Source organism: Sus scrofa, chromosome 13 (genome assembly GCF_054392235.1).
Source record: "Sus scrofa isolate SSC_HxYL_T2T_F1_AM1 chromosome 13, Sscrofa_HxYL_maternal_Yorkshire_Landrace_v2.0, whole genome shotgun sequence".
In the NCBI taxonomy this organism is placed as follows: domain Eukaryota; kingdom Metazoa; phylum Chordata; class Mammalia; order Artiodactyla; family Suidae; genus Sus; species Sus scrofa.
The window spans coordinates 89,278,143-89,304,966 of record NC_139395.1 but is presented as its reverse complement, the minus strand read 5'-3'; the positions used below and the strand labels follow the sequence as shown (position 1 = coordinate 89,304,966).

The following is a 26,824-nucleotide window of genomic DNA, read 5'->3' as shown; positions in this document are numbered from 1 at the left end:
TAAGGAGCTTCTCTTCTGTAGTGAAAAATGGTGGTTGGAGACCAAAATCTGAAGCTAAAAATGCTCAGTACACTGGAAGAACATTGTTTCTAGGTCTTTTCATTGGCCAGAGGCAGGAAGTGGGTATATATTTATGTTGACATACATCATGATTTTATACTGATAATTCCAATTCAAATTCAGGACTAAAACCTGTCACTAAACTTTATAGCCTTACAGCTATGACTCCTTTCACCCACATTAAATGTCTCAGTTCTCAATGACACAAACGTGCTCTTTTGCTTTATCCCACAGAAGATGCAAGTGCGCACACATACACACATACACACCAGTGTCAGAAGGATAATACCAACCTACCACTGGCAGTATGATTACCGAAATGGTTTAAGACTCTTTTTGCAGTACTCTCTTGCATACCTACTAGGCATATACAGGCAAATTACTGTGGTTTAAAAAGTCATTTGAAATAGTTTTTCTCTGTGTTATTGTACCATCAATTTGATATATAACTGGATTCATTTGTTTCTTTTTTTTTTTTTTTTTTTGCTTTTTAGAGTTTGCTTTTTAAGATTTAATTTTGTTTTATAATTCCATAAAATGTTTGCCTGGTTCCAAAGTTCCATTTCCACATAATAAGATAAATTAAAACAACTCTGGTGTCTATTCCTTTTTCCTCTACCCTCCTTATATAAGTGATCATTTAAAAACAGTTGTAGTGGGAGTTCCCTTTGTGGCACAGTGGAAATGAAACCGACTAGGAACCATGTGGTTGTGGGTTCGATCCCTGGCCTCGCTCAGTGGATTGAGGATCCTGCGTTGCTGTGGCTGTGGTGTACGCCAGCAGCTGTAGCTCTGATTTGACCCCTAGCCTGGGAACCTCCATATGCCAAAAGTGCAGCCCTAAAAGTTATAGTTTGTCTTTTTCCCATTTTTTCAGTTATAAGCAAATGCATATGCATATATTTATAGCCCCTCCTCTTTCTTAGAGAAGTGGTAGAATGACATACATACTCTTTCCACCTTGCATTTTAACTCAAAAATATATTCTGGAGATTATCTTTGCATTAGGCTATAGTTATTCCTCATTCCTTTTGTGGATATATCACTGCTTGTTCAACTAATTCCCTATTGATAGGTATCTGGGTTGCTTCCAGACTTTTGGCATTATTCATAGGATTGAAATAAATAGTTTTATGCATACTTCTTGTTCATGTTTTTGCCAATATGTCATTGGGAGAGATTCATAAAAGTGGGATTGTTGGATCAAATTAAATATACATAAATGGATATGAATTTGTCTAGGTAGTGCCAAATTCTTCTCCACAAGGGGTTATAACATTTTCTGTTCTCATCAGAACTGTATGAACTTGCCTGTTTCCCTAGAGCTTCACCAACTAAATAGATTCACATACTTGTGGAGTTTTGCCAATCTGAGAAGTGAAAATGGTATCTCAGGTAGGTCTGTCTTCCTTTCTTTCTTTCTCTTTTCCTTTCTTTCTCTTTTTCTTTCTTTCTCTTTTTCTTTCTTTCTTTCTTTCTTTCTTTCTTTCTTTCTTTCTTTCTTTCTTTCTTTCTTTCTTTCTTTCTTTCATGTCTTTATTATGAGTGAAGTTGAGCATCCTTTTATATGGTGAAGAATCATTTTCATTTATTTTTATGTCAACTGTCTGTCATATCTCTAGCTTATTTAAAAATAAGATTGTTGAGGGCTTTTTTTTAAAACCTCAACATTTATTTTATTTTTTTGTCTTTTCTGGGGTCACACCCACGGCATATGGAGGTTCCCAGGCTAGGGGTCAAATTGGAGCAGCAGCTGCGGGCCTATGCCAGAGCCACAGCAACACCAGATCTGAGCTGTGTCTGTGACCTACACCACAGCTCACAGCAACGCTGGATTCTTAACCCACTGAGCAAGGCCAGGGATCAAACCTCATGGTTCCTAGTCGAATTCGTTAACCACTGAGCCACGACAGGAACTCCTAAAACCTCAAAATTTAAATGCTGTTTATAGAATGGGAATATTAACCTTTTATATTCTAAGTTGCAAATACTTCCTTTTTAGTTTGTCATTTATCTTTTAGTTTTGCCTATGGTATTATTTTGCAATGCAAAATTTAAAAAATTTGATAATCAAATTTACCAATATTTTGAAAAAATCAATAAACCGCTTTAAATTTTTAAATTATATCAAGGAAAAATAGTCCTGCACCAAGGTTAAAATAAGGAATTCACCCATGCTTTCTACTTGTATGGCTTCCTCTTGCATATTTTTTTTTGTCTTTTTTTTTTTTTTTTTTTTTTTTAAGGGCCGCATCAGCAGCATATGGAGGTTCCCAGGCTAGGGGTCGAACTAGAGCTGTAGCCTCAGGCCTACACCACAGCCACAGCAATGTCAGATCTGAGCCGTGTCTGTGACCCACACCTCAGCTCACGGCAATGCTGGATCCTTAACCTGCTGATCAAGGCCAGGGATTGAACCTGCGTTCTCATGGGTGCTAGGCAGATTCATTTCTGCTGAGCCACAATGGGAACTCCCCTCTTTCACATGTAAATCTAGGATATATTTGGAATTGATCTGAGAGTACAGTGAGAGAATGGATCCAGTTTTATTATTTTCTTTATGATTCTCCAGTTCCCTGATCACTGCTTAATAAAAAGTCCTCTATTGGTTTCACATGCTCCCTTTATCAATACTAAATTTCCATACACAGTGGGGCCTACTTTTGATTTTTATCTTCTGTTCCATTGGCCTTCCTATACTTTATGTGCCAATATAAAACTGCTTTAATGATTGGGACTTCCTAGTATGTTTTATTATTTGGGAGAGCTTTCCCTTCTCCTTGCTCTTCTTTTTTAGTTTTTCTTCTTGGCTCTTCTTGCATTTTCGTTCTCACAAATAAAATTCATAATAAACCCATCTAGTTCTAAAAAAACCCAACTATGTATTTTAAAAATAGAATTCTGTTACATTTATAAATTAATAAGGAGAACTGACATCTTTCTTTTTAGGGCCATACCAGCAGCATGTGGAAGTTCCCAGGCTAGGGGTCAAATCAGAGCTGAAGCTGCTGACCTACCACAGCCATAGCCACAACAACAATGCAGGATCTGAGCTGTGTCTGAACTTACACCACAGCTCATGGCAACACTGGATCCTTAAGCCACTAATCGAGGCCAGGGATTGAACCCTCATCCTCTTGTATACTAGTTGGGTTTGTTGCCACTGAGCCACAGCGAGAACTCTGAGAACTGACATCTTTATGCTATGGAGTCTTCATAGCATATGGCGCACATGGAATTTCTCTCCATTTGTGTATTTTAGCAAAGTTTTATGGTAGTCTTATAGATTTTGGAAATCTCTCAAATTTATTTAAAGGCATTTCATTTTATTTTTTGCTATCATAATTGAGATTTTCTCTTCCAGTATACCATTTTTTTGTTGTTGTTTATAGATATGAGGGTAATTGATCTTTAATGTTATTTTGTAACCTGCTACTTTACTGAAAGCATGTTATTGTTTGTTGTATGGTTTTCACATGGATCCTTTTGGGCTGTCCAGAAAGACCAGAATTTTCCCTCTTTTGCTCCAATTCTTGGCACTTTCCAACTGTGTTGTCTTGTCTAATCACATTGACTACAACCTCTGACCAACATAACATAGGAGTGGAGTTATTATGCATCCTGTCCTTTTCAATTTCTACAGGAAGGCCATTAGTGTTGTCTTTTTAGAGGCAATTTATCATTCAAGAAATCTCTAAACACCCTCATTATCCAGATGAGGAATCAAGATGTGCAGAGATCAAGAAAGAACTTGCCTCAAGGTCATGTGGAGCCTGAGTTTGACCTTGGAGTTCTCTGGTGTTCTCCAGTCTTTGCAGCACACCCCTTATTTTTCATTATCTATACTCCTCTGTCCCCTTACTCAACATGGACCTCACACCTTAAGAGATCATAAGAGATTATGAATGGCTGAGCTCAGCCTTTGGGAAGGGCACAGAGAGGTCCCGAGTGCCAGGACTCAGTCTCACCCCTATTTTCTTTAGCAATTCTGCTCCCTCCCAGACACTGCGTAGCAAAACAAGAGCCCCCAGGAAATCAGATATCACCCTTCTCAGAAAGCAGTTTAGTAACCACCTCTATTACTCAACCAAGAGCCTCAGGCCCTCTTGCCCTCCCCTGCTCTGACCAGGGTTATTTTTTTCCAATCTTACACATGGGTCTCCCTCAGAGCAATTCTCAATATATTTTTCTCTGTGTAGTTACATTTCTAATGATACTTCAGTGTCCCTTCAGAGTAACTACCTTATTGGCCTGCTCTCACCAAAGGAATGGTATTTATTGAGAAGCAGACTGAGTGGTTTGTCTTGGGTAAATGTGTTCAAGCCTCTGCAGGCACTAAGGTAGCTCAGGTTCTTTCCCCTCCTTGTTTCAGGGACACCAGGTTGTGAATCACGAACAATGACCCATTGCCTTTCATTTTATTCAGTGGGGAGGGATTAGTTCTTGTGTCTTTTTTTTAAAAAAAACCAGCTAGGACCATGGTGCTGTGGGGAGAGAAACCTGGTCCTGATCTAGATTGCCTTTTTCTAGCAGTTTCCCCAAACAGGCAAATCCCCAGAGTATGGGTTCTCTCTCTCTTTGCGAGGGACAGAAAGAGGGACTGTGATTGGAAAATATTTAAATCAGGCCCATTTAAAATTCTAACTCTCTTGCCTTTCCATAACTTCGATTTTTACTTTCCTCCAGCTGACAGCCTTTGCTGTGGGAAGTCTGAGCCACTGTTTTCTCCCATGGAGACCACTAATTTCGGTGGAGACTTAAACCTCCACGTTCCACTTTGTTCCCTGGGTAGCGCCTCCCCGGCCCTGGCCTCCGCTCACTCCCTGTACTTTGTGACTCTGGCTGTACTTCCTCTGTCCCCACTCTCCTTTCATCTGCAGCTCCGAGGCAGGAGGCTGCCTAATTCCAAGCTTGCATTTGGCCTATTTGAGGATGAAAGGGCCTGATGTTGCCGCCAGAGCTTATTATCAGCGTTATTCGCTTGGCAAGAAAAGCCAGAGCACTCAGCAAAGCCAGACAGGGAAAGGACCCCCTTCTGCCTGAGTGGTGGGCTGGTGCCTGGATCCTTGTTGGCCTCTGGGGCCACCACCTGGGAGTTTTCCCATTTGTTTTTACTGCTTAGTAGAAGTAGCTGAGAGGTTCTAACACTGGGGAGTGGAGAGAGAGGTTTAGACTTGAAAAGGAACTTCACATATATTTAACTCTAACCAGGACTGGCTCCATAATTTGTGGGTCTCAGTGCAAAATGGAAATACAGAGCTCCTCGTTCAAAAACCAAGGAAAAAAAGGGCCTTTAAAGGTACTAAAATTTTCCTTCTTGGTTTTTCTCTTGACCTGTTATGGTAATTTTTGTTATTTAATCTTGCAATCCTTTGGGCACAGGGATACTCAAGGGGCATGTGCAGCCTCACAGGCCCCCATGGTGGCCATGCTCCATGCTTTGGGGTGCTGTGTGGCCCATTACTACCATACTCTACCTTCTTGCCAGCCACTGGACTGATGTGCCAGGTCCTGCCCAGTGGTGGGGATGTCCAGCCAGGCATCCCCCTTTCCCACAGACCAGCCACCCTAATCTATGGAAGATAGGGGACCCCCGAGAGTACAGAACCTCAGGGCCACTCTGGAGGCACTTGGATCAAGGGTGGGCAAGAGGCTCACCCTTTCCTGTCAGTTGCCTACTGAATGCACCATGGTGCTGCCAGCCCTGCATCTGTGCCCCAATCCAAGATGCCACCTTTATACTCCCTGTGACCAGGCCTCTGCTGGAGGTGGGAAAAGGAGGGGAAATCAGGACGGGCAGGAAGCTACAGGCCAAGAAGCCCATGTGAGGGCAGGGAAACGAGAGCTTTGGATTTCTGGAGTCCAGGAATACAGCGCGCATGGCAGCCTTGGAGCCCCATGAGAAGAAGGCAGCACTTTCTGAATAAATGGATTGCGGGGAGGTGGGGGCTATTCTTTGGGCCAGGAAGGGGTGAGGCCCGGGTAGGGTGGGTCCCTCCTGAGCTCTGTGGGGACTGGTTGTGGGTGAGTGGACAGCCCCCATGACCAGACCCCCCAGGAGGCAGTGGGACCCCATTCTCCAGTGGGAAGCTGGGCCCACTGTCTGGGTACAGATAGGCTTAGGAGGGAGCTGTCTCCCCGAGGCTTGTGGGTGAAGGACACTATTTGGGGGGAGGCAGAAAGAAGGGACCATGGCCCCCCATAGTAAGCCCTTGGCCTGAGGTCTATCCCCTAGGGGACAGGTGCTCTGATTGAAGATGTTGCAACACTTCACAGTTCCTACAGCTCCTTTTCACATCTTATTTCATGCTCACAGGGGCCTTGAAAGGTGGTCGTCCATTTCGAAGATGGGGAGAGGGAGACATGGAGCAGATGAGTGGTTGGTCCACATACATGGCAGAACCAGGATCTGAAGGGAGGGCCCACTCAGTGTTGAGTATTGATGGCGTACGTGGCCATAGGTATCTGCAGTGTTGAGACTGAAGCTGCCTTTCTAGGTTGTTAGCCTCTGATTTCACCTAGTACATAAAATTCAGTGAACCCCCTTCATAGCCCCCCACAGCACATATAGTGATCCCCAAACTGCAAATGAAGAAACAATCTCAGAGAAGTTAAGTAACTGATACAAAGCCACCCAGCTAGTAGGCAGCAGAGCCAACATCCAAATGCAAGATCCCTTGATTCCCAGTTTATGCCCTTTTCACTTGCTCAAGTGAACCTGGAGTGTGAAGGCCGAGTCATGCAAATGACAAGGACCACTGGTAGCTGCCACAGTGGATGTGTGTACAGGCAGTCACGAGGTCATGGAAAGAGTGGGAAGGCAGCTCAGAGGAGCAGTGAGGCCAGGGCACATGGTATATTCACGGCCTCCCAAGTGGGTGGTATGGCAGGGCCAGAGGTGGCTTCAGAAGGGCCTTGTGGACTCAGCGCAGGGTCATGGATTGTGTCCTCTCTGGTAGGAGGAACCCAGAGGGTTTGGGGGCAGGGACAGTGCAGTCAGAGCTCATGTCTCCGAAAGATCATTCTGGTGACTGGGTGGAGAGCAGCTACCAGCAAAGCCATCTCACAGCCTGTGTGGAGGCCAGAGTTGGGTACCCTGCATGGGTTAATTGTGCAACAGCAACATTAGAAAAATCATGTGTATATCCCAGATATTTAGGATTTTCTTTTGTCCTTTTTGATGGAACAGAGCTAAACATGGTTGGAGCTGGGCCGTGTGATACAGAAGTAACTCCATTTTATAGGCTGGTCTAGCTGTATCTTCAAGTTCATGTTTGAAGAAAAAAAAAAGAAAAAAAGGAAAATGACTCTCATTTGGAGGATATCTTGATGTTCAGCCCATAGCATTGGACCTATACTGCTCTCATTGTGTGTTTTTCTAGTCTGTGGTCTACCTTCAGGCAGGACCTATACAATTTAGTTATCAATGGATTTGTTGGAATATCCATGGCATTATTATACCTATTTTACAGATAAGGAAACTGAGGCTCAGGGAAGTTGGGTAAGTTGCCTAAGCCTCTGGATCCAGACCAGGACAGAACAGACTATTTTGTGGCCATACTTTTTGACCTACAAATTGGGACACCTGACGTCTCATGAAAAGTCTGTGTAGCATCTGAGTGCATGAAATTGCCTGGCAGATGCTGAGATATTGGACTATCTAGGGGTGTTCTGGTGGCTTACAGGACATGCATATTTGGAATCTGCACTGTTGGAGAGAACACTAGAGGAATGGCTGCTTGACTTGCTGGGTCTAAGGCCGTGGACTGCTCTGAGATGGCTCTCCTCACAGCCCAGATAGATGTAGGCAGAACAGCAGCTCTGGGGGAGAGCCGAGAGAACAGTGTTGGGTGTCATATGTGTAGTGCCGGTAGCTGGCACCAGCTGGCAGGGGAGGAGAAGCATCCTGGGGTGAAGTGGGAGGCAGGAGGGGCAAATGGGAAGCTCATGAGTGTGTCTGACCAGCATTACCCACCCACACACGAATGAAAGTCTGTGACTCTCTGGGGGCTGTATGCTGGGCCCCCAGGTGAAAGGGGTCTGAGCTGGCAGTTCCTGGCCAGGCTAGAGGCTGATTTAGCTCAGAGGGATGCCAAGGCCAGCATTTGTGGGAGGAGGGGAAAGGAGACAGATGAGATGAAATGTGCAGAGCTGACTGCTGCCCCAGTGTCAGAACCACAGGCTACAGGCCAGATGTGACAGATGAGTTCAGCGCCCTGCAGAATTACCAGGAGAGCAGGTCCTGACCAAACAAGGGACAGAGAGGAAGCCTCTGTGCCCTGCCCTGGTTAATAAGGTAACCACGGCCACCTGTGGCTATTTAAATGTAAATGAATGAAAATAAAAATGTCAATTTCTCAGCCTCATTAGCTGCACTTCAAGTGCTCCATAGCCAGAGCTGGCTGGTGGCTACCAGACACAACGGTGCAGGTATAGGGACATTTCCATCATTGCAGAATTTCTATCTGAATGTGACGTATCTCACTAATAGTTTTTATATTGATTACATGTTGAAATAACATTTAAAATAGAGTTAAATATGATATACTAATAGTAACCTCACTTGTTTCTTTTTACTTTAACTACTGTGTGTAGTAAACTTGTCAATTCTCTGCGTGGCTCTAATTTCCATGGGCCAGCGCTGTAGAGATAGAAACAGGAACACCCCTCCATTTAGCCATTGTTCCCAATGCCACATCCATTTGGTGGTATTCTATTGGATGATGGCTGTAAAACTCCTCTCTTAACACAAGGGTTATAGAGTCAGCCCAGGCTGATGGGACAAATGCAAGCTTTAGAGCTGGAAAAATTCAGGTTCAAATCTCAGCTCCACCTCTCCAACTGGCTGCATGATTTTGAGCACAATGCTTCTTTGGGCCTCTGTTACCTCATCTAAAAATGCAATCAATGAATGAGCCATCACATGGCATTGCTTTGAACACTTGAGGACACAGTTCCTGCCTGGGCCCCGCCCTGAGTACACCTCAGCAAATGGTAGCCGCTGTTACAGTTATCATTGTCATTAATTTTTTTTTTTTTTGTCTTTTGTCTTTTCAGGGCCATACCTGCAGCATACAGAGATTCCCGGGCTAGGGGTCTAATTGGAGTCAACAGGTGCCAGCCTACACCAGAGCCACAGCAATGCCAGATCCGAGCCTCATCTGCAACCCACACCACAGCTCACAGCAACGCTGGATCCTTACCCACTCAGCAAGGCCAGGGATCGAACCTGAAACCTCATGGTTCCTAGTCGGATTTGTTTCTGCTGTGCCATGATGGGAACTCCAGTTATTAATGTTTTCAGCATGAACGTGTAGGGTCAGTCTCTCTGGCCTCAGACCACTCACTTCCCTGCCCCCTGCCTCAGCACTCTTGCTCTCTGATATTGACCCCCCTCCCCATCCCACCCAAGAGACGGTGCAGGAGGCAGCTGTTAGCATCTTGTCCTGGTACTCACCTGCTGGCAGCTGCTGGCCCATGAGGCCCGGAGGGCACCCCAGCTCTCGGAGCGTGTGGCCTTGCTCTCCAGGTGCATCCGCAGCTCTGCCTCCAGCTCCTGGCTGACTTTCTCGAGGGCGTGCACCTTGGCCATGTATTCCACCAGGCACCCTCCCAGGTCCTCGACGCCACTGAGGTCCCTCTCCAGGCCTGGAGTGGGCGCCGTGGCCAGGCCTGAGCTCCGCAGGCCCTGCAGGAAGACGCTGCTGATGCCCAGGGCCCGGCGGGTCACCCGGGCACCCAGGCCACCAGTGGACCCACTGGGTGTCATCCCTACATAGACCCTGGGTGTTCGGACAAGACCACCCACGGCAATGGTCCTGGAGGCTGGGAGGCCCTCCAGGGAGGATGGTGACTGTGCTCCCCTGAAGGAAGCCCTGTGCCTCTGCAGAGGCATGCTGGGGCTGGCCCCTGTGGGCACGTCCACCACCACTCGCCTGGTGCTCATCGCCCCTTCTGTCTCTGCTGTGCCTAGTGGGTTCACAGAGCCCAGTGGCCTTTTGGTTTCCAGCCCCAGCATCCCCGTGACCGGGCCTCTCTGGAAGCTTCCCTATGCCAGGGCTGCTTTGTCTGCTGTTTTCCATGAGTTTCCACCATTCACCAAGCTGAAAGGGAAGCGGCCCGCCCAGGGCTGTGTGCAGAGAGGCGCTCAAGCATTCTCTGCAGGGTCATATGCCTGACCTCCGAGATTTTTCTGTGGGTGGTGGGGAAGCTGGATCAGTGCAGGCTGCAGGGGTGGCTCAGCTGGGCCTGTGTATTGCAGTGTCTAAGAGAGGGCCAGGCAGGCACACAGCAGCCCTACTTCATGGATGAGTAAACTGAGGCCTCAGCTCACAAGTGTCATGAGTGGCTGAGCCAGGACTGACTCTAGGGGTTTAGGGCTGGAGTCAGGGCTTTCTACATCCTTCCCTGTGCTGTGGGTGTGGGTGTGGAAACGTGGCTGTAGAAGGCTGTGAACCAGCCATGCCCAAGGCAGCCCCAGGGACTCAAGAGAAACAAACTAAGTGCCTTGCTCCCTCCACCCTCCCTCAGTCCCCTGCCGCAGCTTCAGGTCGCTCCCTATCCCCTTTCTCCCCTTGAGCCCTGCCTTCATCAGCTGCTTGACCTTGGTTACACTGCTTCACCCTCTAGACCTTACTTTCTAATGCACTAGACAAGGGACTGTGGGCAAATTCAGGCCTCACGTGTGTTGGCCACCTATTATGTTCTGGATGTTCCTGTCACCTCTGTTTTCCCATCTGCCAGAAAACTAATAAAAATAAAGAGGTTTTCTGGTAAGATCTTTAAGGGAGCTCTAAGTTAGGACTGTATGACACACACTGGGCTTTAATTCATGCCCTAGGCAGCCAAAAAGTATCCTGCAGCCCCCAGGATAACAAAATGGACCTAACCACTGCATTTAAGTTTAACCCTAGAGGAATGAAGTAGCCAAAACCCAGAGATGGATATTTATCCCGGATCCTGGAACGTGAGAACATACCTTGAGGAGAGAAGGGGAAAGGGTCGGCTGCTTGTGAGTGCTGAACCCATCAGTGCTGTGAAGATTTCCACACCTTACTTCACTGACTTCTTAGTTCGACCTTAGGAGGTAGGTTCGGGGTTGACATGCACTGCTGCTGGGGCTGCACACTGCACAATTCCAGAAGTAGCATCACACGTCCTGAGATGGGCTATCCTTCCTTGTGTGATGAGAGCTGCAGTGACTTTCCCAAGGGCCCCTGCCCAGAAAGTAGCAGAGCTGGGATGAGAAGTTATCTAGGACTCCCTCTGTCTCCCAACACCCAGAGAACAGGGTACTTACCCAAGGTCACACAGGCAGAGATAAAAACCCTGATCCCTACTGAAATACTCCATGTGCTCTTCCTTTTTTTCCCTCCTTCTACTTTTTCTAATTGAGATGTCATGGAAAGTACTTCACAAATATCAAATGTTGTTATGTGATTAACAGATTAAGGAATCAACCTGATCAAGTAAAGGCTGGCAGTGCCCCCTGGCCTTCTTGCTGTGAACACCAGTTCTGGTGCACCCTGAAAGACCCTGTATCCCACCAGTCTGAGTTATAATGACATCACCTAAAACAGGTGATGCTGACAGGTCCCAGGAGCTGCAGGAATCTCAGGATGTGTCCAAGACTAAATGGAGGGCTCCAGCCATTGATTAATTTGTCTGCAGAGGTGCCATGTTTAGTCACTGTTACTCTATGGAAAGGTGACACTCAGTGGCAAGGTTGCCTTTGGATTTCTCTGACTGCAGATACAGCCCTGAGTCCAGGAAACGGGAGGATGAGGAGGGCTATATCTTGACACTAATGTCTCCAAAGACCTGGAGATACATGACTTTTCTGGGGAGAAAACATGTTCTAAGGGATTTTTTTTCCCCAGATGATAAATGGCTAATCCATTAGCTTATCACATTGATAAAACCCCACATACTGTTAAAATAAATGAAAAAAAAAAAAAAAAACCAAACAGATGGACAGGTGGTGTCGGTACTAAAGGAAGACTTAAAAGTTATTTAAAAATTAAAAGAATGCGAAATGTATTAGCAACTTAATCCTCTGGCTAATAAAATAAGTTTATTTATATATACATGGTAGCTGAATTCTGTGGATAAGGAAAAATAAGTCATACATCCCACATATATATATATATATATATAACATATGTATCTCTGATTACATATATTATATATAAATTTTACTTTACAGATTTCTTTCTCTATATATACACACACATTGATATATTAAAAGCCATCACAGACAGAAATATTATGATAAGGTTGAGAGACCAGACAGCAGGATGCTGGGAAATGAATCTCAGAGCAATGTGTAACCTGCTTCTTTGTAGGTTGAAGTCTTTGAAGAGAGACAATCACCAAACTCAGTTTAAGTAGGTTCATAGGACACTGAGGACACACACTTTCAAAGGCCATCTTTTTTTTTTTTTTTTAAAGGAACATGTAGGAAGAAAGGAAAAAGTTATGATAAGAAGACCACAGCGATAGCACGAACATATGAATCAACACTCAAGTTTGGGTCCCAGTCTGACTATAAGAACATCTATATTCAAAATATACTATCAAACTATATTTCCTTTAGAGAAAGGGAGTGTCAAAGCAGTTATCTTCTCTTCCAGCCACGTTGTATTGGGGAAAAATGGAGAAGCAGCCCTCTCCGCAAGGCCCTCTTGTGTCTCTGAGGGTCTGACCCGCTGGCCGTGGGCTTGGGGGCAGCAGGTGACCAGTGATGGAGAGAGCAGTGAGGGGAGACTGTGAGCCCCAGGCAAGTCTGCAATGCCGAGCACAGGTACAGTGATGTCTTCTCCTGAGTGACCCACTTCGGCAGCCTTGTCTTTTTAAGATCTTGGGAGAGAGGTTTAGAAAATCACAGCTCCACACCCCAAGGCTTCTTCTACAAATGCATTCCTCAGGGACATGATGGGATGGCCTTTTGAGAAAACGAAGGTGAACCCCAGTAAACACTGGATCCTTGAAGAAGGGCAAGCACTCCGAAGCTCCAGGGCTGAGGTCTGCATCCAAACCCTCTCCAGAGAAAGGCACGAGTGTCTAATGCAGATGTGAACAGTGGGGAGGATGCAGGGCTGGGCCAGGAGGGAAAGCAGTCATGTAGTCAGCACAGTTGGAGGCTCCCTGTCGTGGGATGTTAGGGGGATGTGGCCTGGATGCTGCTATCCTCCAGCCTTGGTGCTAATGCCCTTGCAAGGTTCAGGGCGCTCCTCCTGGGGTGACAAGGTGCTCCCCCTTCCTGCTTTGTGCACGAGTCCGCCGGTCCCTCCAGGCAGCCCAGCTCCTGTCATTGGTATGCAGCCTCAGGGGTGGAAATGGGGTTCATCATATTGACTCAAGAGGAATCAGAACTCTAAGGAACCAGAGGCCATGCACTTAGCTGTTTCATATCCACTTGTACAGGCCAGTCTCTTCCCTCACCTGCCTGGGGCTGCTGGGACCCCCACATGCTTGAGGACAGTTATTAAGAGAAGCAATCAATGCAACTGCTTTGTTTAGAAATACCTTTATTTTATAAAGCCACGGATCGTTCTGTAAAGTAGTTTTTTGTTTTTTGTTTTAAACCACACTTATAAAAAAGATGTTGACAATTCTTAGGGGAAAAAAAGCTGAAAATGTTTTTCATTAAGTCAGTGTTACACAAAGATTATATTTATAACATATATTTGTATATTGATAATTTAGAGACGAAAAGTCGGGACCAGCAAAGCGAGGGCTGCTGTGGTTAGATCTCGGACACTTGGTCGTTTCCCACAAACAGTGTCTCCTGGCAGAAGGGGTTAACGAGGACCATCCCAGTGTCTCTGTAGTCACCATTGGCTGGGGAGCGGGGCTCCGAGAGTTGGTCCTGGGGACAAAGGGAGGAGGTGGCGTGAGCTGGGGAGGGGTCATCAGGGGGCCATTCTTAAAGAAACATACCCACAGGGACATTAACTTCCATGTGGGATGGCTTGTGAAACATAACAAAATTCCTGAAATTTAGTTGACGTGCAATAGTAGGTAAGTTTCCGGTGTACTACACAGTGATTTGACGTTGACATATATTATGAAGTGGTCACCGTGATATGTCTAATAACCATGTGTCTTTCAGTATTACTGATCTCATTCCTGATGCTGTACATTGCATTCCTGAGTGTTACTTCTTGTCTAACTGGAGGTTTGTACATTTTAACTCCCTTCACCTATTTCACCCCCCACCACAACCATTTCTCATCAGCCTACTGAAGCTGAGATCCAGAGCCCTGTCTGCTCTTCTTTTTTTCTTCAGATTTTTACAGCAGCTTCCAAAGAAGATTTCCTGCTTCCTGAATCACCTCCACCTTAAGTTGCCAGAGATGGTACTGCTCTCCACGCTCGACACACACAGCACACAGGTCACTGCCCTGGTGGGCAAAACCTGGTCCATGTGGGCCCCAGACTCCCCATCCAGCCTCTTTCTCATGGACCTCTGGGAGGCCTCGCTGCCTTTCCTTCCTGAACACACCCTGCACTTGCCCACATTTTTCCTCTCCTGCCACCTGTCAGAGTCTTCAAAGCTCATTCTTGCTTCTCCCATATCCTCCCAGAGCCTAGTCAGAATTCTCAGTCCGTTTCTTGCAGCACTGGGTGTGCTGAGCTGATTAGATCTGGATCTCTGTGCAACTGCACAATTGGTGATGAGTGAAAAATTCAGTCGTCTACACAGTCCTGGGAGTGGAAAAGAGCCTAGACATGGAAAATTTGCTCCTTGTGTCATCTGAATGCCTTTGGCCTTAACTGCCAGGGACTGCAGGCATCTGGTGGGCCGTGAAGCAACTGTTCTCAGACTCCGGCCCAGGTGTTAACTTAGAGGAAAAAAGTCATAGTTTGCTCTAATGCTATACAATGGACCACAGGCGATTGCAGGGCAAAGGGCGTAGGCCAGACCAGCTTGGAAACAGCTTCACTTGAAGAAGTCACAATTAATACTCTGAAGTTTATTTTTGAACAAACCATGCAATTTTTTTGTCTTTTTTTTTTTTTTTTTTTTTTTTAAGGGGCTGCACTTGTGGCATATGGAAGTTCCCAGGCTAGAGGTTGAATCTGAGTTGCAGCTGCTGGCCTACACCACAGCCAGAGCAATACCAGATCTGAGCTGCATCTGTGATGTACACTGAAGCTCATGGCAACGCCAGATCCTTAACCCACTGAGTGAGGCCAGGGACCGAACCCTGCATCCTCATGGATACTAGTCGGGTTCGTTACTGCTGAGCCATGAGGGGAACTCCCCCATGTGATTTTTGACATGCATTACTTTCTGGGTAATAAGAAGAGAAAGGAAGAAGGCCATTTGTTGTCAAATGTCTTTTCAGAAGATAGGGATTTCCTTCACTGTCTGGAATCAGCTGAGAGCCCATCCATGGGGTGGATGTGGCCCCAGCTGTCTAAGTAAGAATAGGGCAGCATGTCAGTGAGGGGACAGGAATCCACATATTCCACTGGGCTTTGGGGTTGAGCTGTGGATGGAAATTTTGGAGCCTGTACTCTGGTTTGTGGTTTTATAGCTCTCACAAAGGAAGCGTTCAGGGGTGAACTACATGGGAGAACTTCCTTTGTGTGAAAAAGAGAAAGTTATGCAGAAAATAACTAAGAAAAGGAGGAGGGGAGGGAAGAAGAAGAAAAAGCATGGAAAAGTTTCCAAGCCTCTCCGAGCATTGCAGTTCTGCCCATACAGCCGGGATTCTGTTTTGCTGCTTGCATCAGCCCAGAAGGGGAGCAGGGAAACTTGCTTAGGCAAAGCACTTGGCAGCCTCCAAAGCTGGCAGCTCAGCACTGAGCTCATGGCCTGGATGCAGATGCTAGAATGTGCCCTATGATTGATCATTCTGTGGGTGGGAGGGTGGGAGGTAGGCCCTCTATGCACAGGGAGGGGGCAAGAGCCTTTGCAGCAGAATGAGGAGAGTGGACTGGCTGCGAGGGCAGGGTGATAAACTCACTCTGAAGCCAGATGATGGCTCTAGCAGGGCTCTGGCCTGTGTTCCTTAGCAGGCGGGTGCTCTGGGCTGGGATGACTATCTGGGTGCTGTGCATACTGGTGACAGTGCACTCAGCAGCACCATCCCCTGGCTTGGGTTTTCATTTACCAATCTATAGAGAGAAAATGAGGAGTTTAGGGTCCAGGGGTTCGCAGCCCACCCTCAAAGTAGGCCAGCCCTGGGGCTCAGGGACCTATTTTCTCACACTGTAACAGTTCTCAGGAATACTTCTGCCACCAAAGTGTGCCCTGGCCACACTAAAGGTCAGTGCCTTCATGAGGCCTCTCCCTCTGTCCTTCAGCTAATTTTTTTTTACTGAGCATCCACTGCATGTCAGGCTTTGGGCTGGGTGATGGGTACATCATGAGCAAAGTTCACTCATGTGATAACCATTTACCAAGTACCAGTGACGGGCACAGGTTAGTCAGTGACCGGGGCAGACAAGCCTCCTGCCCTCAAGCAGCTTATGTTCTAGTGGATGAGACAGATACACACCAGTCAACAGAGAGAGAAGGGTGCATGTCAGGTGGTGAGAAGGGCTCTGAAGAAAAACAAAGTAGGGCCAGAGACAAAGCACCCAGGTGGTGGAAGGGGGGTGTTTAGCCTGTGTAAAATGGCCAGGGAAGGCCTCCCTGAGGATGTAACATTGTAGCAGAGGCCTGGAGGAGGTGAGGGATGGAGAGAGCCAGGAGAAGAGCATTTCAGACAGGTACAAAGATGATCTCATGCTTGGTACTGGGGCTTGTGCTCATGGGGGTGGGGTGGGGGAGAGGCCTGGCAGGAGGGGCAGGAGGGGCAGGAGGTGGGCGGGGCTAGCCTGGGAAATGCCTTCTAAGAGGAATCTGGATTTTGTCCAAAGTGCAAAGGGGTGCCCTGTGAGGGTGAGGTTTAGGAGCCGTGGCTGCTGTGAGGTTCTTCCTGAAAAGATCACCTGGCTTCTGTGTGGAGGCCCTACTGCAGGGGGCAGAGGGTAGAAGAGAGACTGGACAAGAGGGGCTGCAGGGCAGGTGGTGAGACATGCTTGCGTGGAGGAAGAACCAACCAGGTCTGCTACAGATGTGGTGTGCGCTGTGTGAGAGGAGAAGGCGGCCAGCAGTGCCATCTAAAAGCACCAGGTGGACTTTTGGGTATCTGGGTGGGAGAGGGAGGCTGAGAGTTGAGTCTTGGGCTGCTGAACTTGAGATGCCCACTAGACATGTGCATCTGTAGCTGGGCACATGGGTCTGGAGCTCAGGGGAGATGGCAAGGCTAGGGCAGAACCTGGTAGTCATGGTGGGATTTAAAGTCATGGAGCTGAGTTGAAAGAGGAGAGAAGCAGAGGGAGCCCTCCCAGGGTTGGAGGTTGGGGAAAGGACAGGGGACCAATGATGGGGACTGAGGAGGAGCTGTTGGCAGGTGGGGGAGAACAGGACAGGATGGGGCCTGGATGCCAGCAAAGAAACATTTTGAGGAGAAAATGATTCTGCTGATGCTGCTGGTAGATAGAGTGAAATGAGGACCCAGAACTGCCCTTTGGGGTTAGCAATGTGGCAGTAACTGGTTATTCTAGTGGGAGAGAGATGCTAAACTATAATATCAGACCAGTAGCTGCATAATTACCACCCTGACAAGTGCCAGGATGGAAGAGCACAGGGAGCTGAGACCATATGATAGGACAGCGAACCCAGCCTGGCAGTCAGGGAGGGCCTCTCCGAGGAACTGACCTTTAGACTGGGCCCTGAGTGATGGGCAGGAGTCACTGTGGTCAACACTGAAGGGGGTGCTGAGGCGCACAGAAAATGTGCCAGGAGAGGGAATGGCTCATGCACAGCCACGGAGTGGAATGTAATTTGGTGCCATAAGGGACTGAAAAGAAATCTAATGTGGCTGGAGCTTAGCAAAGGAGAAGGAGGGGGCATGACATGAGAGTGGAGAGTTGAGCGGGGCTGGGTCCACCTCGAAGACCCTGAAAAGGCTTTGAACTTTAACTTAAAAAAGGATACTGTGGGGTTTTGAGCATAGGAGTGATGTGATCACATTTACAATTATAAAAGCTCATCTAGAAGTTCTCACGTGGCTCAGTGTAATGAACTGGACTAGTATCCCATGAGGATGTGTGTTCAACTCCTGGCCTTGCTCAGTGGCTTAAGGGTCCAGTGTTGCCATGAGCTGTGATGTAGGTCTCAGATGTGGCTCGGTTCTGGCATTGCTGTGGCTGTGGTGTAGGCTGGCAGCTGTAGCTCCGATTAGACCCCTAGCCTGGGAACCTCCATATGCCGTGGGAACAGCCCTGAAAAGTAGGAGGGGGGAGCTCATCTGGCTGCTTGGGGGATGGGTCTGCAGGGGGAGGGGACTAGACTGCCCTTGACTTAGATGTCCACATCCTTTTCCTGGGCCACTGCATCCCAGGTGACCTACGTATTTCTCATCAGTCTTCCTGTCTGTCCGCTCATGCATTCATCCATCCACTAAACCACCCTTCCTTTCTTTCCTATCCATTCACTGATGACCGTAGAGTGCCCTCACCAGGCCATCAGCATGATCCTTCTACAACCTGGTTGTAAGAAGCTTATAGCTTTCAATGACCCTCCGCTGCCCAAGACTGAAGCACCAACTCTGTTCAACCCCATCCAAGACCGTGCCTGATCATGGTGCACCCTGGCCTCTGTTCCACCTTCCATGTGAGAGTGGAAAAAGCAGGGATCTGTGGTTAGAGACCTGGGTTCAAAGCACAGCTGGGTGTTTGGGGAAGATGCTCATCCTCCCAGCACCTGCACCATGAGGCTCTCCTCCCCTGGTTGTCACGGCTCTCTGTAACTTTGTTGTATCTCCCCTAGTTTTCTTTGCCTTTTTTTTTCTTTTTCTTTTTCTTTTTTTTTTTTTTTTGTCTTTTTGCCTTTTCTAGGGCCGCTCCCGTGGCATATAGAGGTTCCCAGGCTAGGGGTCTAATTGGAGCTGTAGCCACAGGCCTATGCCACAACCACAGCAATGCAGGATCCGAGCAGCATCTGCAACCTACACCACAGCTCACGGCAATGACGGATCCTTAACCCACTGAGCAAGGCCAGGGATCGAACCTGCAACCTCATAGTTCCTAGTCGGATTTGTTAACCACTGAGCCACGATGGAAAATCCAAGTTTTCTTTGCTTTTGAATGACGCTTGGGTTCATACCTCAACCACATCTGGAGCCTGGGCCCCTTGAGAGCAAGTTCTCCCCTTCATGGCTCCAGAGAGTGCCTGCCATCAGATGGTCCAAACTTTAACATGTGCAGAAGGCACTAGGGATTATCACTAACACAGGTCTACATCCTCAGGCACCAGGCTTGGAGGAGCCAGGCGGTGCCTGGGGCTGTTTGGAGCCTGTGGTCTTCACTGCAGCAGCAGCCCTCCCTGCAGCAGCCCTTGGTTTGGGGCTCATTACCTCAGAGGTTTCCAGGGACTGGATCTCCCTGGGCAGCTCCACAGCGTGCTTGCTGAAGTAGTCCATGGTGATGGCGTTGTTCCAGTAGCTCAGGCTATTCTCTGGGTTGGCTGGCTTCTTCTTTCTCCGCAGACAGCACACAGTCAGCAAGACAGCTGCAGAGAGAGTGCCCATTAGAGAGGAGGGGGAGTGGGGCAAGCAGGGGCTGCATCACATTGCGAGTACAGAGGCCAGTCTTTGCATTCAGCCACTTGCTCCTTTCATTCATTTGTTCGTTTGTTCAACAAATATCTAAATGTTGAGCGCCCACCTGTGGCAGGAGCTGGGGAGAGGAGAGAAGAAAAGACAAGACTGCCCCGCTTTCATAAGCTTCCTTCCTAGTGTATGTACAGAGGGATACAGAAGGGTTGGGCGAAGAAGATAAAACAGTGATGTGAGAGACAGTGGAGGGCAGCTGGGGGAGAGGATGCTTTAGAGCCATTGTGAAAGGCTTCCCTGGGCAGTGACCTTGGAGCTGAGACTAGAATGTGGGGAAGGAGTTGGTCATGTGTGGAACAGCGGCAGTGTGTTCCAGGTGGTGAGAACAGCACATGCAAAGGGCCCAAGGTGGGGACAAACTGGATGTGTGTGAGGAAAGAGCAGTATGGCTGGGGGCGGTGTGCGAGGAGAAGTGAGGTAGGAGCTAGGGCCAGAGCGATGCTTAGAGGCTGCATCCATGGGCTTAGAGGCAAGAGGTGAGGATATGGGTTTGGATCCCGGTGCCTGCTGCAGCACCACCCCTTGAGTTTGCTCTAAGGAAAGGCCTTGCTGACTTGCTGAGATGGCTCCTGGAGCCTGACTGCAGAGGATGCATATAACGGCATGGGTGCCGAGTTGCGCTGCTGGACTGCTAAGGAGCTTTCTCAGAGCACAAGCATGGCAGAGAGACGGGCAGGACCCAGGGAACTTAACAAAATGAGCCTTGACTTCCACAGAGGGCCTGGATGGCAGAGTCTTACATAGCAAGATCTCTGGGCAGAGGTCTTGGACCCTGATAAAACAGCTGCTCTGGCCTCATCACTCCCACATCCTTGTCAAAAATAAATAGCTGCTAAGTAGTTCTATAGCGTTTATGTGGCAGGCAAGGTTCCAAGTACTTTAGAAATATGAATTGATTTAATCCGCCACATAATTCCATGAGGTTGGTGCTAGTACGGTCCCCATTTTACAGACAGGAAAGCAGAGGCTCAGAGAGGTGAAGTGACTGGCCGAAGAGCAGACCCAGACTCCAAAGTCTGTGCTCTCAACCATACAAGACTTTGCCTCACAAAGACATACCAAATGCTGATGCAAAGCATAAGCTGCACAGATGGGCCTGACTGGGGCTCCACACAGCAATACATGTTACCCTGTCTGTTTGGTCCTAGGGCCCTGGGAGGAAGGAGCACATTTGGACATTGCTGATAAACCAGGTATGAACAGAGTTGCTTGGATGTGCCAACATGGAAGGCTTCCCAGGTGGAGGGAGGTGACCTGTCCAGGGTCACACAGTGGAAGGGGTGATGCAATGACCAGGGTGACAGGAACCTCTTGGGGAAAAGTCAATAAATGAAAACCAGGCACCTCCTGCCTAGCTTGCCATCACCAGCCTGTGGGGTGACTGAAACTGTGGGCGAGGGGTGGACAGGGCTGCAACCAGCATCCTGGCCATCATCTGCGCGGGGGAGTTGGGGGCCCAGGCTGAGGCCCACAGAGGCCGGCACCGTGGTGGAAGTGGCCACTTGGGGGCAGTGCAGGCCTGGGTCTGTCCACAGCAGCTTGAAGGGTTGGCCTGCATCAGGAGGCCTGTGCATGCCAGGATGTGCAGTAGCTGCAAAAATTGGCACCCACACAGGCCGAGACCTCAGGGCCCACAGCCCAGAGCCTGTGGCTGACTGAGGATTCTGTTGCTCTTCCCACTGCTGGCCTTGCTGGCATCTCAACCTGAAAAGGCTTCCACGCAAGGTCAAGAGATTGGGCAAGTTTTCATTCCATCCCATCTGCTTGGATCAAAACACTTGTATTTTGCTGACCATTCTCCCCAGTCCCCTTAAAAAATGTTGTACAAATAGAAAGGTGATTTCTGAGTATTTGAGCTAAAGGAAATTTTATTTTGTGGGTCTCCTCCCTTCCTTCCAAAGAGCCCCCTTGTTCAAGTGTTTAAAGGAGGACGAGGGGTGAGGAGGGAGGCTGTACAGTCGGCCTGAAAATATGCTCATTTAGGGTTCACCTCCTTATTCTATGGATGAGAAGTCTCTGGTTCAAAGAATCTGGCTGACTCGCCATAGGTCAGTGGCAGGGCTGAGCCAAGGCTCCAGGTCCCTTCTCCCTTCTCCTGGAGTCTGTCCTTCATGGTCACTACTTTTCACTGGGATGGTAGAGCCTAGGAGAGTTCAAGCTGGGGAAACCCAAGCCGTAAGGAGAGGGCAGGCTGCAGTGAACCCTGATGCTCACCTGGGCTGGCGAGGTTTGCAGACTCCAGGTTCTCTGAGCCTACACTGCCCCCGCCCCAGAGCCTGGGCCTGTTTAGGATGTAGGACCAGGATCCTGCCCTGCAGGAATGGCTTGGGGTTGGAACAGGGAGTTCTGTTCCTAGCTTCCTCCCCCTCCCATGTTGTTAGTGTTCCCAGCCTGCTTACATGTCTATGAGGGAGTGCCTGGTGCCTCTCAAACACCATTTCACTGACATACCCAGAAACCAGTCTGGCTGTAGGAAGAGCACAGGCTTGAAGAAAAGACCCAGGTTTAAGTATCACTCTGCTGTGCATTACACTAAGCGAGTCACTTTATCACGCTGATCACTATGGATTTCACGCGGTTGTAAGGCAAGCTAGAGATCATGAATGCAAAATGGCCTGGTAGGCACCTGAAAAGATGCTCAACATCACTATTGATTAGAGAAACTGCAAATCAAAACTACACTGAGGTACCACTTTATACTGGTTAGAACGGCCAGCATTAAAAAGTCTACAAATAAATGCTGGAGAGGGTGTGGAGAAAAGGGAACCCTCCTAAACTGCTGGTGGGAATGTAAGCCAGCGCAACCACTGTGGAAAACAGTATGGAGACTCCTCAGAAAACTAAAAACAGAACTACTAGCAATCTTACTCCTGGGCATATGCTCAGACAAAACAGTAATTCTAAAAAATACATGCACCTCTATGTTCACAGCACTGCTAAATAGTCTAGACTTGGAAACAACCTAAATGTCCATCAACAAATAAATGGATAAAGAAGATGTGGTACATATGTACAATGGAATACTACTCTGCCATAAAAAAGAATAAAATAATACCATTTTCAGCAACATGGATACAACTAGAGATTCTCATACTAAGTGAAGTAAGAGAGAGGGAGACAAATACCACATGATATCACTTATATATGGAATCTAAAATATGGCACAAACAAACCTATCTACAAAACAGAGACCCACAGACACAGAGAACAGACTTGTAGTTGCCAAGGCGGAGGGGGAAAGGAGAGGGATGGACTTGGAATATGGGGTTAATAGATGTAAACTATTATATACAGAATGGATAAACAATAAGGTCCTACTGTTTAGCATGACCACAATGGAAAAGAGTATTTAAGAAAAGAATGTATGAATGTGTATCACTGAGTCACTTTGCTTTCAGCAGACGTTAGCACATCATAAATCAATTATACTTTCTTTTTTGTCTTTTCAGGGCTGTACCATCACATGTGGAAGTTCCTGGGCTAGGGGTTGAATCAGAGCTGCAGATACCAGCCTACACCACAACCACAGCAATACAGGATCCGAGCCACATCTTCGACCTACACCACAGCTCACGGCAACACTGGATCCTTAACCCACTGATCAAGGCCAGGGATTGAACCTGTGTCCTCATGAATGTTAGTCAGATTCCTTTCCACTGAGCGACGACGGGAACTCCAAAATCAACTATACTTTAATACAATTTTTAAAAGAAAATAATTTAAAAAAATGCCAAGTGCGCTGCCTGACACACAATAGGTGCTTAACTACTAAGAGTTTCCTTCTTGCTCTCCTAGCATCCTCCAAAAAAGAGATCCTGAAGGAAAACTGGGCTGCACGACTGTTGGATGATTCAGGTCAAGGCTTCATCTGTGGCTTAGCGCTGTCACTGTTATGGGGTCTGACCGTTCATGCCAGAAAAAAAAGTACAATCAGACCTATGGAGTCTCTACTCTATTCCCAGATGTTCTATAGTCTGAAGAAGGTGCCTGCCCTCTTCCCTTCACAGAAGAGGCAACTGAAACTCACAGAAGCTGAGAGGAATGATCCTGCCCACCCAGATACTGACTGGAGTTTGAACTCAGGTCTCTGTGACCCTCAGACTGATGGTTGTCCCACCTCATCCTGAGCACTGGAGGGGGTGAACCTGAGGCAGGCAGGGCATGGAGTAAACATGCAGTTCTGCACACAGGGCGTCAGCCGCCCTGCCTGGATGTCATCAAAAACTTCAACTGCTTTGTTTCTCCAAACATAAGAGTGTTAAGATTCTGGAGGAGGTCAATAAGATCCCTCTTTCCTCAAGTTTTAAAACTGGAGTGAGAGGTATGCAAGCTTTCTTGGCTTCCCAGGCACTTCTGTGGGGTATCAGCCATAGCTTGTCAGGCATATGACTGGGAGGATGGAGTCCTGGGTGCTGTGTCAACGTTTCTGGGGGGGCCTGATTTCAGGGCTGGGACCTTCTGTGTGATGGGAAGTGGAAACGAAAGCCTACAGGACCCTGAGGGCATCGCCTTTCCAAACACCTGCTGAAGGTGCCCTCCATGGCCTGCTAGAGGATGCACAGCAAATGCTAAGAACGAGATGAATACAATCACCATCTGACCACTGCCCTCAGCAGGCACCTCTTTGTGGCAGGCGCTGTGATGAGACTGCAGATGTATGGTCTCTACTGTGCATGGCCAGCCCTGGAAGTGCCTGCTCAGCTTCGCTGCTGCAGGGGAACACGTGCGTGCTGGCCGCACTACTGGGCCTGTTCAGGACTGCACTGCCATCCAAGTCTCTTCCTTTCCAGCCTCCTCCTTGCTAGGGAGTCACATCTGCCCTGCGCCTGAGGCTCTCCCTGCCTCTCCAGCCCCTTCATTTACACTGCACAGGTGTCTCTGCAGTACATCTCTTGCAGGCCTCATTCCACTTTGGTATCTGTCTCCCAAAGGCCCCAAACTAACACAGTGGATATTAGTCCTGTTTTCATGGGTGAGGTAACACTGGCCCACGTCCCACAGGCGACAGTGGGAAAGCTGGGTTATGTCCAGGTATGTCTGATTCCTAAGCCAAGGCCTCCTGTCACACTAGGCTCCTCTCAAGTGATTCATGCAGGTTTAAAGTTAGGAAAGTTAGAGGGCAGGGAGCTCCGACATCTCAGTTCGCACAGATGAGAAACTGGAGACCTTCAAGGGAAGGATTAGTCCAGCAGTGCAAGACCAGCTATGGAAAACCCTTTCCCCCCTTTGGGGGTTGGGGAGGAGGCCAGGGGAGGCCCCAGGGTGAGGAAGGAGACCAGGCTGGACACGAGGCCATAGGCCTGGGGAAAGGTCTGACCTACCATCCTGGTGGAAATGTCTGAGGAAGAGCCAGGGGGTTCTTGGAGGGGCTGCAGGTTGGGAAGTACAGGGAGGAGTTGTGAGAGGGTGGCTATGATCTGGTCCGGCAGCAGGAACACCCCCAGACAAACCTCCCTGTCCTAAGGCTGCTCTGCACCCCCTTCAACTGACGCACAGGCCCTCCTGGTCACACTTCCTTTCCATCCTAATCTCTTCTTTTTACTGGAAAGAGCACTTCCAACCCCGGTTTTTAAAAATGTAATAACTACAAAGTCACTGGGGTCTGTGAGTAAAAGGTACACACATACCTTGATTTGAATACTATTCACAGAACTGGTATTATAGTCAAGAGCCACATGAGCTCAGGATGTGTTATCATCGAGGGCTGGCCTGATACTCCAGCAGCATTACTATAGGTCTGGAGGAGGACTGACTGCTTTGGGTACGGTGCACACAGAGCTTCATGGCTCTGGGGTCAGCACCTCCTCTGCTCGGATGGCTCAACTTGGATTGATGATGAACAGCATCAGGAGCTGGCTTTGTTTTCTGCCTACCCCCCATAAAACCTCCATTTCTTTCAGGGAGGCTGGTTGAAGACATTCTCAAGAATCGACGCGGCATGTGCAAGACAGGCCAGGGAGCCTAGTAGAGCCACACAACTGACCTTCTGCTGAAAACTCAGAGCACTGTCAGCTGTGAGCAGGGACCTTTCAGCTCCAGGCCCAGAGGTTTCCGGCAGGAGGCGGTGAGGCTGTGTATCCTGACGGTGGCAGCAGAGACCAGCTCAGGAGCCACACAGCTCCCTGGCCCCAGCCAAATGTGGCCTGGATTCAATCAATTTCGGTTCTTAGTACATAGGGAAATGTGTGTGGCTGTCTCCGGGGCGGCTCAGGAGACAAAGCATTTCTCAGACCTGGCACAACGTACATCCTTCCAGCCACTGGGCGGGGCTCACCATCAGGAAGGGCACGTGAAAGTGGTGACATCCCTTCTTAGACGGGCTTCCAACTTGCTATGATCAGTCCCTGCTTCCACCAGAAGCTGGGGATTCACCCATCTGTCTGGCACCCCTGGCCATCTGAAAGCTGGCTTCTGCTAGATGGAGCAAAGCAGGCCAGGGCTGATCTGAAAAGCCAGATGAGGAAATCTATGTGTGCACTTTGCTACCAACACAGGTAGCCTGAAACATCTGACCAAGTAGCAAAGAGAGGAGGGCTGGAGAATATGCTTTAGGATAAATGTAGCTGCTGGGAAGGACTGAAATGTGGGGCCCTTAGACCTGGAAGAGGTGTGCCTGCCTGATGACTCAAGTGGGGTTGAGCTATGAAAACAGCCTAGATATTTCTCATCTGTGCTTTGAAAGAGCACAAAGTTGTGAAGCTGGACAAATACTCGTCTATCTCAGTGTCCCTCTCATCAGGGCCTTCAGAGAGTTAATGACGGTCCCACAGGAGTCAGGCCATGACTATGGACAGGGAGCTGTATATGGGGGAGCCAGGCTGAGGCAGGTACCTTGGTGAGTGAGGGCTTGAGAGAGCCTCCCTGGACAGTAGAAATGTAAGACGGAGGCAGGGCTGCAGTTCCCCAGGGCAATCTTCCTTTGTGAAGTAATAGGCTCTATCCCAGCAGCTGAGAGCTCCTGTCAGGGCCAGAAGCATCCTTGAGGTGCTGTTCCAGGCTGCATCCTTGCTTCTGTCTTGGCCGACAATATTACGCATGGTTTAGGCAGCCCGTGGGTTTTCTGCTTTGCAGTAAAATCTGATCGAACT

General features: G+C 48.3%; 2 protein-coding genes across 7 annotated transcripts in view; both read right to left on the bottom strand.

Annotated features, from left to right (window-relative positions):
• The window catches only part of BFSP2 (beaded filament structural protein 2), an 82,468-nt gene extending 71,192 nt beyond the window's left edge, over positions 1-11,276 (bottom strand). The window contains exons 1-2 of one of the 2 annotated variants that reach the window (XM_084989751.1): positions 11,039-11,276; positions 9,518-9,748 (exon numbers count right to left, since the gene is read on the bottom strand). In XM_084989751.1, coding sequence (XP_084845877.1) covers positions 9,518-9,652 — 135 coding nt within the window. In that variant the 5' untranslated portion in view covers positions 9,653-9,748; positions 11,039-11,276. Of the gene's footprint in view, positions 1-9,517 lie in introns of both variants that reach the window. The other variant, XM_005669841.4, reaches the window with a different exon arrangement.
• A 2,296-nt stretch (positions 11,277-13,572) lies between these two features.
• The window catches only part of TMEM108 (transmembrane protein 108), a 365,980-nt gene continuing 352,728 nt past the window's right edge, over positions 13,573-26,824 (bottom strand). For 4 of the 5 annotated variants that reach the window (XM_084989747.1, XM_084989748.1, XM_084989749.1 and 1 more), the window contains 2 exons: positions 19,479-19,633; positions 13,573-13,930 (listed from right to left, as the gene is read on the bottom strand). In XM_084989747.1, coding sequence (XP_084845873.1) covers positions 13,808-13,930; positions 19,479-19,633 — 278 coding nt within the window. In that variant the 3' untranslated portion in view covers positions 13,573-13,807. Of the gene's footprint in view, positions 18,225-19,086; positions 19,634-26,824 lie in introns of all 5 variants that reach the window. The other variant, XR_014823936.1, reaches the window with a different exon arrangement.